Below are 11,450 nucleotides of genomic sequence, written 5' to 3' on the forward strand. Positions count from 1 at the left end.
TTGGGATGGAGTGCACAAGGGGAAACAAATGGTTGCTGACCTCTGGGAAGGGTGGCTCAGCTTTGCGACTAAGAAAAAAAAATCTCTACCTTCTTCCTGATCTAATCATCCCAGCCGCTTTAAAACCATCGGAATAAAGCAGTAAGTAAAAATTTCCTCCGTATTAAGCCGTTATTAACAGGACTCCTACGTGTTTTTATATTAAAATTTAAATACATCTCTAAAAATAAGACTGCCATGGCACCACGAGAGGATTTGAGAGAGGCCTTGTTTACAAGCGGATCGAGGGCCGACGGGAGGTTTGCATATTAAGCCGAAAGACGGGCTGCGACAACACTCCCAACTGCAATCAGACGCTGCTGCAGCACACTCCTTAAGAGATCCAGTTTGACCGCGGGGGTCGGATAAGGTGAGAATCTGGCCTGACGGGAGCGGTTCCGCCCATCAGCTTCCCTTCCCTTTCTAAAGCGTGGCGGGCTGCGGCCGACCCCAGTCGCCCGACGGCTGTCGGCCTGAACGCTCTGCCGGACGGCCTGACGAGGAGCGGGTCCTGGAAGAATCGCCTCACGCCTGGCAACGAGGAAGCTGTCTCCAGAGACCATCGCCAGGGCTAAGGCAGACGGGTTGAGATCGCCGTGGGAGGCGCGGTAGGCCATCCTGCTCCTTTGATCGCCGGCCGACAGGGGCACGTAGTTCAGGGCCATCTTCAAACACTGCCCGCAGTGTTTGTTACGTCCCTCGGTCAAGGTAGGCTCTTGGCGGCTACGCAGATCAGTCCAGCCGGTCTCGAACGCGACCCCCGCCTACAGGGGAAGCCATTAACTCCAGCAGCGGCCGATCGAGGAGCCGCCTTCAACCGGCGCTCTCCTCTCGAGCATGCGCAGCCCGCCCGCGCACGTCGACGCCAGCCGAGAGCGAGCGTGAAAGACGTCTACGTCCGTGACGCCCGGGTCGACGAGGGCGTGGGGTTTCCGAGAGTGCGCAGTGAGTGCGGCGGCGACGACCCTTCGGCCTTTTTAGGGAGGGGGCGACTTTGCGATGGGGGCGGCGGCAGCGGAAGCGGATCGCACGCTCTTTGTGGGCAACCTTGAAACGAAAGTGACCGAGGAGCTCCTTTTCGAGCTTTTCCACCAGGTAAGCGGCCGAGAGCCGGCTCTTCCTTTCGTTTATCCGGCTCTCTTATGGCTCGGCCCAACGGCCAGGCCCGCCTTCTTTTCGAAAGCTGGGTTGTGGGTCCCGTCGCCCGAAGGCTGGGCCGCTTGGGGCCGGAGGTCACTCTGGGAAAGTGACGCGCTCGCGGGGGGTCGCTTTATGGAAAGAGCCCTGGTGAGTTCACGCTGAAGTGACTCATTGGTAGAGTATATTTTAAGTGTTTGGTCATTATCTGTTTTCCACGTAAGTTTTTTTTTTTTTTTATTGCAGCATTAGAATATTTAAAACAGACTCCTAAATACGCTGTAGAAAAGCAGGCTTGTAGTGTCTCTGTGTTAATATTTGCATTAAAATGTGTTAAAAATTCAGAGTATCCTTTTCTCTCCAGTTCTGTTCTCTAACAGCTGGTAACGATTGGTTAATCGGTAAAAAAGCGAATTTTTAGTCCGAGAAAACCGGACTAGTCTTGATAAACCGTTACCTGGAGTGAGAAAATGATGGATGTTGGTCGCCCTGTTAAAAAGTCATAAGGTACTCTGAAATGTAAATTGAGTGACTGCTTCCAGTTCCTTATGGTCTTCCTAACCCCACATAAATTAATCAAGTGTTTGGTCGTAGCTATAGGATCTTTAACCGAGGTGGAAATTCTTGTGTGTCCATTTTTTTAGACTTTCTGATTACATTTTTGTTGTTTTTCATCTTTCCAAAATTCGAGATTTTTCTTTTCGTCTATAGGCTGGGCCAGTAATAAAAGTGAAAATTCCGAAAGATAAGGATGGTAAACCAAAGCAGTTTGCATTTGTGAATTTCAAACATGAAGTGTCCGTTCCTTATGCGATGAATCTGCTTAATGGAATCAAACTGTTTGGGAGGCCCATCAAAATTCAGTTTAGATCAGGTAACTATTCAGTGTTATTGTTTGGGGAGAGGGTCTTTTTGTTTGTTTGTTTCTCAGTTCTTTGTTTTTAATTTTGTTCAATTTTAAAGAACCTCTTTTTAGATGAAAATACTTCAAACTTTGTGGATAGTAAACTATATATCCCTGAAAATAGGTAACATTGACAACATGGCTTTTGAAAGTTGTCATTTTAAAATTGAATTTGCTGTTTCAGATTCTGTGTCTCCCTCTCTCTCTGCTCCTCACCTGTTCATGCTCTGTCTCTCTCTGTCTCAAAAATAAATAAACGTTAAAAAAGAAAATTAAAAAAAAAAAAAAAAGCGGGGGGGGCGCCTGGGTGGCTCAGTCGGTTAAGCGGCCGACTTCGGCTCAGGTCATGATCTCGCGGTCCGTGAGTTCGAGCCCCGTGTCGGACTCTGTGCTGACAGCTCAGAGCCTGGAGCCTGTTTCTGATTCTGTGTCTCCCTCTCTCTCTGCTCCTCACCTGTTCATGCTCTGTCTCTCTCTGTCTCAAAAATAAATAAACGTTAAAAAAAAAATTAAAAAAAAAATAAAATTGAATTTGGGTTAGTGAAGAGAATGTAAACTTTGTTGTTAGAATGACTTGGGTTTGGGTCCTTGCTCTGAAAGGAGCAAGGATTATTTTCTGAAAACGCTTTTCCTAGCTGCTTTGTAATTCACATTTACAAATTTTGATTCTGGATCCTGATGAGGGTGAAATTTTCTGTGTATCCAGTCTCAAAATTTAGTGTGGGGATCAGAATATTATGGCCAGATTGGATATTTAAACGTTGGATAATACCTTGTTTGGAACCCTTTGTTTTGGAAGTATCTGGTATTGAACACATAAGTTTTACCCTGATGAAATTGTAAAGCAGTCTTACTGTAATTTGAGGTTTTCTTTTGTAGCCTCTGTCTACATGATTTGGGGTAGGGGAGACATAATTTCAACTTAAGGTTTCTATCAATAATTTCTCAATTTTTTTTATTTTAGGAAGTAGCCATGCCTCACAGGATGTCAGTTTGTCATATCCCCAGCATCATATTGGAAACTCAAGCCCTACCTCTACATCTCCTAGCAGGTAATATTTTACACCTATTGTTAAAATCATTTGTCAGAAATTTTCCTAGTTAGTGATCCCAAAACGCACAATGAGTGATTTGTTTCCTTCTTTAAGCTCCTTCTTCTTCATTCTTCTGCTATATTATTTATATGTTGACTTATAATTAGGTATAATTAGGTTTCAAGGGGATTATAGACAGACATGTATGTATAGTACCCCTAAAACGGATGCATATGTTAACTATATGTTCATTTGGAAAGACATACACCCACATATTTTTGTACATAACTGAAAGAAAACTTCTCAGAACATTACTTAGCCCTTATTATTTTCAGTATACTCTATTTTCTAATCTGTTTCCTTTAAAAAATTTAAATTAGTTTTGACCACCAGTTGGTTGTTAATTGCAGTTTAAAAATAACTGTCTGGAAACAGACTAGTGGACTAAGAGTTTGTAGAATTGGATTCTAGGTGTGCCTCCACCGATTGCGTAATCTTGAGATAGTGTCATTTCTCTGATCCTGTCCTTCCATTTGTCAGGAAAAGCTGAGTTGACTGATGTCTAGAACCTCTTCTAGTTACTAAGGGTTAGAAAAGATCCCGTATTTACATAAATAATTTTATTTGCGCTAGGAAAGCCGATATTTCACCAGGGACAGTTTTTTCCTGGATTATCCACAGAGTTATTCCATCAATCATAATGGGCTTCATTTAAGGAAGAGTTAGCAAACGTGTCAGGTTCTTCAGCTCCTTTGCATTTATGCTCTCGTGTCTCACGGCAGTCTTATGAGGTAGGGATTATTGTTCTACCTTATATGTGAAGAAAATGAGGATTGGAGGTTAACTTGCTCAAGTTTGAACCGTTTGTAATAGTGGACTGGGATTGAAACCCAGGCATTGTGATGAAGCCTCTAGGATAGGCTGCCTAATGGAGCTTACAAGTCTTCATGAAGACACGTGTATGTTTTGTGACTACCTGTTTGATAAGTCCTCTAGAGAAAGAGTAGAACATGCTTGGAGAAAAGATCCAGCGAGGAGAGATGATATAAACGAATGAGGAACTAAAAGGGGCCAACGTACCTAGATCACAATGAATGAGAAATGGAGAGTAGCAGATGGTGTTGGTGCAGTAGAAGAGGTGAGACGATATAGGGTCTTTCTTCTAGGCCATAGTTAGAAATTGGGAACGTTATCCTAAAAACCATCAAAAGATACCAAAATGTTTTCAGTAAGACAATAACGGGAACAGGTTTGTATTTTAACACTTCGTTTGGTTGCTGTGGGAGAACAGATTGGGGGGACAAGGCTGAAAATAGACAAATGAGGAAACTGTTGGTAGCAAAGTATTGGCATTAGTTGGAAGATAGCAAGGAAGTTCCTGGGATGATGTTGATGGTTTGGATTAGGGCGGTGCCAAGAGCTGGGGCAAAGTGGCTTCGATATGACAAGATGACTAGACAGCAAAGTTGCGGGAAAGAATAGTGTACAAAGGGTGCCATCTTCACATCCTTTCTTGCTAACTGAAATTGTGTTTAAATACTTCTCAGCACATCCGGAACTTGAAGCATCTCAAACCACTTTTGTAGGAGCTTCAAAGGTATCTCAGGTGGAGGAAAAATGAGTTTTTAGCTCCCTCAGAATTCTCTTTGGGAAAAAGTATGCAAGTAAATGACTTGTTTTTAATTTAAGGCTAGAACATACATCGTTTTTATACTCTTCTTATAAGGAAAATTATACTTTTTACCCCTTTAGCATATGGATATATAACTAAGAAAACCCAAAATGGGGAGTGGCTGGGTGGCTCAGTCAGTCAGTTGAGCATCTGACTCTTTTGCCTCAGGTTCTAATCCCAGGGTCATGGGATCGAGCCCTCTGTCAGGCTTCACACTGAGCATAGAGCCTGCTTGAGATGATCTCTCTCCCTCCGCCCCTCCCTGCTCACACACGTGCCCATGCTTGATGTTTCTGACTCTCTTTCCCTCAAAAAAAAAAAAAAAAAAAAACACAATGAAAATATCTAAACTATGAGGCAAATCAATTAGTGACATGATTCTAAATATTTTAAAATAAATTTAAAATACTTGCTAAGTGAGTTTTTCTGTAGAGTAAGCTTCCTTTTTAGGAGGTGGGGAATAAGATATAAGTCCTTGAAATTAATATCCTGTCTATGTTACAGAACTCTTAATTCCTTGTTCTCCCAGATCTATTCCTCTTCCCTGTCTCAGTAAATGTGTGTGTAATTGCTCAAGCCAGAAATCTGCGTTTTTATCCTTAATTTTTCTTTTTCCTTCATCTGTCATATCTAATTAACCAAATCCTTTTCATTTCAGTTTTCAGCCTAAGCCTTTGTGCTAGTCCCGGGATTGACTTTTTTTTTTTTTTTTTTTTTTCTATAAAGGCCACATACATGTTTCAGGCGTTGCAGGCCATCGTAACACTACATAGAAAATACAGACACAAGAGTGTTACAAAAACTGGATTGGCCCATAGGCTATATAGCTTGCTCACCCCTGTGCTCGTTCTTCCTGCAGCTGGAATGTTTTGCCTCCAGGTGATCTTGTTACTCAGTTTTCACTTCAAATGTCTCCTTTTTAGAAAGGCCATCCCTGACCAGCGAGCTAACATAGAACTCCTGTCTCTCACCTTACTTGCTTTTTAGTCGACTATTCATAATAATAACACTTGGAACAAGGTAAATTGTCTTACTCTCTGAATCCTTTCCCTTATCTATGAGAGCAGATACCTTGTTTTTCTTGTTCATTCCTACCTTTGGGACCTCTGTCTTGCTCATGATTAGTATGTAGTAAATATTTGTTAAATGAGTGATTATATGTTGTTTTTCTTTCACAGGCATGAAAGGACTGTGGATAACATGATTCCATCAGCACAGATAATTCAGAGGTCTTTCTCTTCTCCAGAAAATTTTCAGAGACAAGCAGTGGTAGGTTGATTTATCAACTTGACTTGGTAAAAAAAAAAAAACAAACCAACCAAAAAACAACAAAAAAGCACAGCAAAACACTTAGATTGAAATGTTCAAACAATTCTTAAGTAATGTCCTAAGTTTTCGTTAGACTAGCATGATCTTTGTAGACTGATTACTCATTTTAGTTTTCACTGGGCTGAAGTACATATTTAAAAGATGAAGATAAATAGAAGAGCTGTGTTTCACATTTGTATTTTTCTTCATCCATTGTTGTGGGGGTGGTGTGTTTAAAAGTCAGGAAATTTATTCTCTGATGTTCTTGTAACCTAGGCTGAAGGACTTATTAGCATATGCTCTCCTTGATGGTTGTAACAGTAATTGAATATATTGGAGTCTTCAGACCATCTTCCTCTTGCTTTCCATTTTTTCTATAATATGAGGCTGTGAGACTAGGCTTAAAATCCTTGATATGTTTTATTGTTCCATCTTTGTGTCCAGTCCTTCATTTTTTCATTTTGTTGTCACGTCCTTTATTTGTTTCTTTTTCTTGAATTCATTTCTTCTTTTTTTCACTGCCTAATCACAAGCATGGCTTATGACCCCTTGACCTTTTGCAGGCCTGCAAAATAAAAATAGAAGAATGAAATACGGTAAAATTGAGCTCAGTATAAAGAGATGTCCACTTTTATGTACATATCACGTATTTTTCTCATTTTGCTGTAGGCTATTTAAAAAAAAATGATCACTGGCTTATAAGCTATCTGCAGGCAGAATTTGGGGGACCACTGGTCTAGTCAGTTCGTACTTGTCTCCATTTTCTCCTCACTGGTCCATCTTACACACTTGTTTCAAAATTATTGTAACTCTGTTTTGCTTATCTTCCTGGTAATTTGATTTTCCATCTTGTAACAAAGTCAGAAGTCTCTAGCTTAGTTATTAGGTACTCTGATCATCTGATGCCAATAAAGCTTTTTAGCCTAATTGTCCATTAATCAGTGCTTATGAGGTCTGTAACCTCTCTCAGAGTTACTTGCTATTCTGCGAACACATTCTGTTTCCTTGTTATCTTTGTGCAATTTCCTTTCCTTGATATACTTCCCCCTTAAAATATTCTATCCATATTTTTAATACTCAGGTCCTATGCCACCTTCGTGAAGCCTTTCCTAATGATACTGAGCTCTTGACTTTTTATGTGTTCATCAGACAGTGATTTACATTACCATCATTTGTATGACCTCTTCCCTTCTACGTTTTGTTCTTGAGGGCAGGGAGAAGTAGGGGTAGTCGTAGAGGTGGGGGGGGGAGCGGGTGTCTGGGTGGCTTCGTTGGTTAAGCTTGCGACTTCAGCTCAGGTCATGATCTCTCATTTCGTGAGTTTAAGCTCCTCATTGAACTCTCTGCTGTCAGCACAGAGTCTGCTTTGGATCCTCTGTCTCCCTCTCCCTCTTTCAGAAATAAATGTTTAAAAAAAAATAGTAGTTATGTACAAATATCTTGTAGTTGTCCATTGGAATGAACAAACTTTGACTTGTTTAACCTAAGATCTACCTGGGCAGGTGGACCTACTAAAAATATTTGTAGTTAACATTTCCTTCTTTTTCTCTTAGATGAACAGTATTTTGAGACAGATGTCGTATGGTGGGAAATTCGGTTCTCCACATCTGGATCAGTCAGGATTTTCCCCATCAGTTCAGTCACATAATCCTACTTTTAACCAGTCTTCAAGCTCCCAGTGGCGCCAGGAGACGCCATCCTCACAACGTAAAGTCAGACAGAATTCTCATCCCTACATCCTGGACAGACATTACAGCCGTGAACAACGCTACACTGATCATGGGTCTGACCATCATTACAGAGGAGGCAGGGACGACTACTTCCATGAAGATCGGAATCCTGATGGCTGGAGCCACGATTATGAAAACAGAAGAGACAGTAGTAGAGATGGAAAATGGCGTTCGTCTCGACACTAACAAGTATTAAAAGGACGATGTTTTTATAGGGTCATTCTAGGTCCCTTTGGCTGAATTGATCTGGAGGTGTTTTGTTAACTTTACAGAGCAGCTTTACAAGTTGCCACATTTCTTTATTAAGTTTTTAAAACCTATAGCTGCAGTCTAATACAGAAATAAGAATTGTGGTTCCAGTTTTATTACATTAATAACCTTTCACCTCAGGGTTTTATGAAGAGGAAAGGGTTTTATGCAAAAGAAAGTGCCACAGTTTCTAATCTTTTTAGACAATTAACGAAGGGATGTATTATATGGATTGGTTGTATTATAAAGCAGATATTTTAATTATCTGTTATCTTTTTGTATGGCAAGAAGTTTGTTGTCAGTGAATCAGATTTTGGTGTATATAATAGAAAACATTCAAGTTTTGATAGTCTGAAATGACTGTCAGTATTTTGTTGATAAAAGAAAGTAATTTCAGTGACTCATTTTACTTAAAACTTATTGGGGTTTTAAGGGTTTTAAGGGGATACTTAAAAAAAATTTAAGGTTTTAAGTCATATTTGACTTCTTAGAGAATTTTTAGTGTAAGTTCTGTGACATGCTCATTTGAGTTTTACTCTAATTGAACATAAAATTGTAAATCTATACATGCTGTCTTATTCTAAAAATTTTTAAATTTACTCATTAAATCATGTTTGATGTATAACTGAAGTTACTCAGGAAGTTAAATATCCCTAAATGTATTTTTTTACGTTAAAAAAATACAGTGTTAACATAAATCCCCTTTTCAGGAATAACAAAAATGTAAAAGCAGAGGTAAAATGGTAAAATGTTTTACTGAAAGTATTCTTTTTGCAAAAAGAAGGTTCATGAACTGTTTAAGTGCTGCCTCTGTTACTCAAAACTTTAAAAACTTTAACATTTTCAAAGTGCCCAGGACATGTGTACATGGGTATGTTTTATTGTGGAGATTGTACAGATTGCTTTTTTGTTTGAACGTTTGAAACAATTTAAACTTTTTCTGATTTAAAAATTTTTAAATCTTGTTTAACAGAATTGTGTATCAAGATGCTGTTTCCCATTTATTGTAGAACTTGTTTATAAAAAACCATTCCTTGAAAAATTTTGATCCTTTTTAATATTAGTAACCACAGCATTTATACTGTGTTCTTTTTTAATATATTGAAAATCTAAAAAAGAGTGTGTCTTATTTTTTTGACATTACTAACTTTGGACACCATGTATACGAAGTTAGCAAGATACTTTTATTCAGTGGTGGCCTGGTGTTAAGAATGTTGGTTCTTAGAGCATCCTGAAATATTCCTTTTGTACATATTGAAATTAATATTTCAGAATCAGATTTTCAGTGATCTGGATTATAGTTCTTACCAGTTACGAACTGGTTACCCTCCTTAGTCTCTGGGAGTTCACGTACTCTCAGGTCTTCCCTGTGTGTAAATGCATGCCGTTTTTCGGTAAGTGGAACTATTGACTCCGCATGGTTAAAAGTTTGTTTGCTTACACAGTTTAATAGTAGAAGGATTTGTTTGCAGTGAGCTTGTTCTCCAGTATCTTACCTATGTGAATATTTGGTAGCTTATAGAGATTAACAAAGATTAGTACTGCTTTATTGCAAGGTATCTCTGGGTCCGATCCTTTCATATTGATTCATAGGTAATCCTGGTTCTTTTTTAATCTTTTTTAATGATTTTAATGACGGGGCACACGCCTTAGGAGGTTCCAGTGGATCTCTTTCACTTCAATCCCACCCAGTTGAAAGTAACCAAACTAATAAATGTACTGGGTAAAGGGACAGAACGAGATGGCCCCAACAAATTGGACATAGTTGGGGAGCTCGTTCACCCAGGCTTGAGAGCTACAGTAGAAAGTAAGAGGTGTTTTTGTGGGAGCACGGTTTCTCCCCAAGGGTGTGGCACGAAATACCACTCTGTTCTGTAATGAAGTGTTGGGTAAATGTTCTGTACTGTCTGACATGGTGTAACCTTCTCTTAGAGAGTGGTGGCAACACCATAAAGCTTCTGACAAGTACTGCAGTAAAGAAATCTTTATACTTAGTATTCCAAACTTTTTTGACCCTTATTTTACCCTTTTGTACATAACACATATTAATATACTAAGACCTCTAAAGAATCTGACCCCACCCTTCTCTATCAAATCAGTCAATATTTTTGGTACCACTTTCCAGTTCTGTTGTGTAGGCCCATATTCCTCACACCTACTGCCTATCATGCTAGAAGGGGCACTCATCCTCTTCCAGGATTATTCTATCAGCACCCTACTGTAGCAGTTTATGTATTCCAATAGTACCCTGTATTTCACTTGTCGTAGCCTTATACTGTGTTATAATTTTCTTTTTATTTTTATCTCTCTAGAAAGTTCCATGAAGGCAGAAACCATATCTTACCAGTGAATTCTCAGTATCCAGTACCTGGCATTAAATTACTTGGTAAATTTTTGATGAATGAATGAAGGAATGTTTGTCAGATAATTGAATTAAAAAAGGCTTAATCATAGTGGTAGTAGTTTTTTTTTTTTTTTTAATAGGTTTCCTAACCATGAACCATCATTGCATCCTGTTATAAAAACTCTGTGTTACAATATATTGTGCCTTTAATACACTCTAGAATTCTATTTGCTTTCCAAAAGTGTTAAGGTTTTGATCTGTATTCATGAGGTTTTCTTTTAAAAATTATTTTATTATGTTGGTTTGGTTTTGGAATTATGGTTCTGCTAGCTTTATAGAATGAATTGGCAAGCTTATCTTGTTCTATGCCCTGGAAAGAAAATTGAAAAATAGAGGAATTAACCTGTTTCTTTAAGACTTGTTAAACTCCTTTGTAAAACTAATTTCTTAGAAGTAACTGGTTTTTTCTCCCGTTTTTTGTTTTGGTTATCAGTCTATCCGTATTTCCTACTTTCTCAGGAATCAATCTGAATAATTTATACCTTTCTAAAAAAAAAAAAAACCCCATTTTCTCTGTCTTTCCAAATTAACTGACAGTTGTACATGGTATTTCTTACAATTTTTGTTAAACTCTATCTGCAGTTATAGTTGTTTTAGTTCCCGATATATTTTACTTTCCCTCCCACATCTTCATTAGACTCGCTGTGCTGTTATACATTGTGCATTTATTTATGTAAAAGCAGCATACCACATTGTTTCTGTTTTTGAAACCTTCCCTTTTAAAGAGATTGAAGTAAAAATTATATATGATTCTGACAGTTAACCATTTCTGGAGCTCTTTGGTCCTCCGTGTCGATCCATCTGGTATCTACTTGGAAGTTTTTGGGATATGTCTTGTAGTGCAGCCTTGCTGGTGATGAATTCTTTTAGCTTTTGTGTCTGGAAAAGTATATTTCATCTTTGTGTTTGAAATATCTTTTTGCTGGGTATAGAATTCTAACTTGACAGTTTTTTTCCCCCTTTTGATATTTTA

The 11,450-nt window shown here is 38.8% G+C and overlaps 2 protein-coding genes across 2 annotated transcripts; one reads left to right on the plus strand and one right to left on the minus strand.

Moving 5' to 3' along the window:
• Positions 1–251: 251 nt before the first annotated feature.
• C10H11orf71 (chromosome 10 C11orf71 homolog) lies at positions 252–903 on the minus strand. Its single transcript, XM_058686788.1, has one exon. It carries the CDS (start codon positions 702–704, stop codon positions 309–311), a length of 396 nt encoding a protein of 131 aa, XP_058542771.1. The 5' UTR covers positions 705–903; the 3' UTR covers positions 252–308.
• A 31-nt stretch (positions 904–934) lies between these two features.
• RBM7 (RNA binding motif protein 7) lies at positions 935–11,240 on the plus strand. Its single transcript, XM_058686787.1, has 5 exons — positions 935–1,134; positions 1,888–2,050; positions 3,045–3,132; positions 5,965–6,055; positions 7,648–11,240. Exons 1-5 carry the CDS (start codon positions 1,039–1,041, stop codon positions 8,008–8,010), a joined length of 801 nt encoding a protein of 266 aa, XP_058542770.1. The 5' UTR covers positions 935–1,038; the 3' UTR covers positions 8,011–11,240.
• Positions 11,241–11,450: the final 210 nt, after the last annotated feature.

Source organism: Neofelis nebulosa, chromosome 10 (assembly GCF_028018385.1).
Source record: "Neofelis nebulosa isolate mNeoNeb1 chromosome 10, mNeoNeb1.pri, whole genome shotgun sequence".
Taxonomy (NCBI): Eukaryota; Metazoa; Chordata; class Mammalia; order Carnivora; family Felidae; genus Neofelis; species Neofelis nebulosa.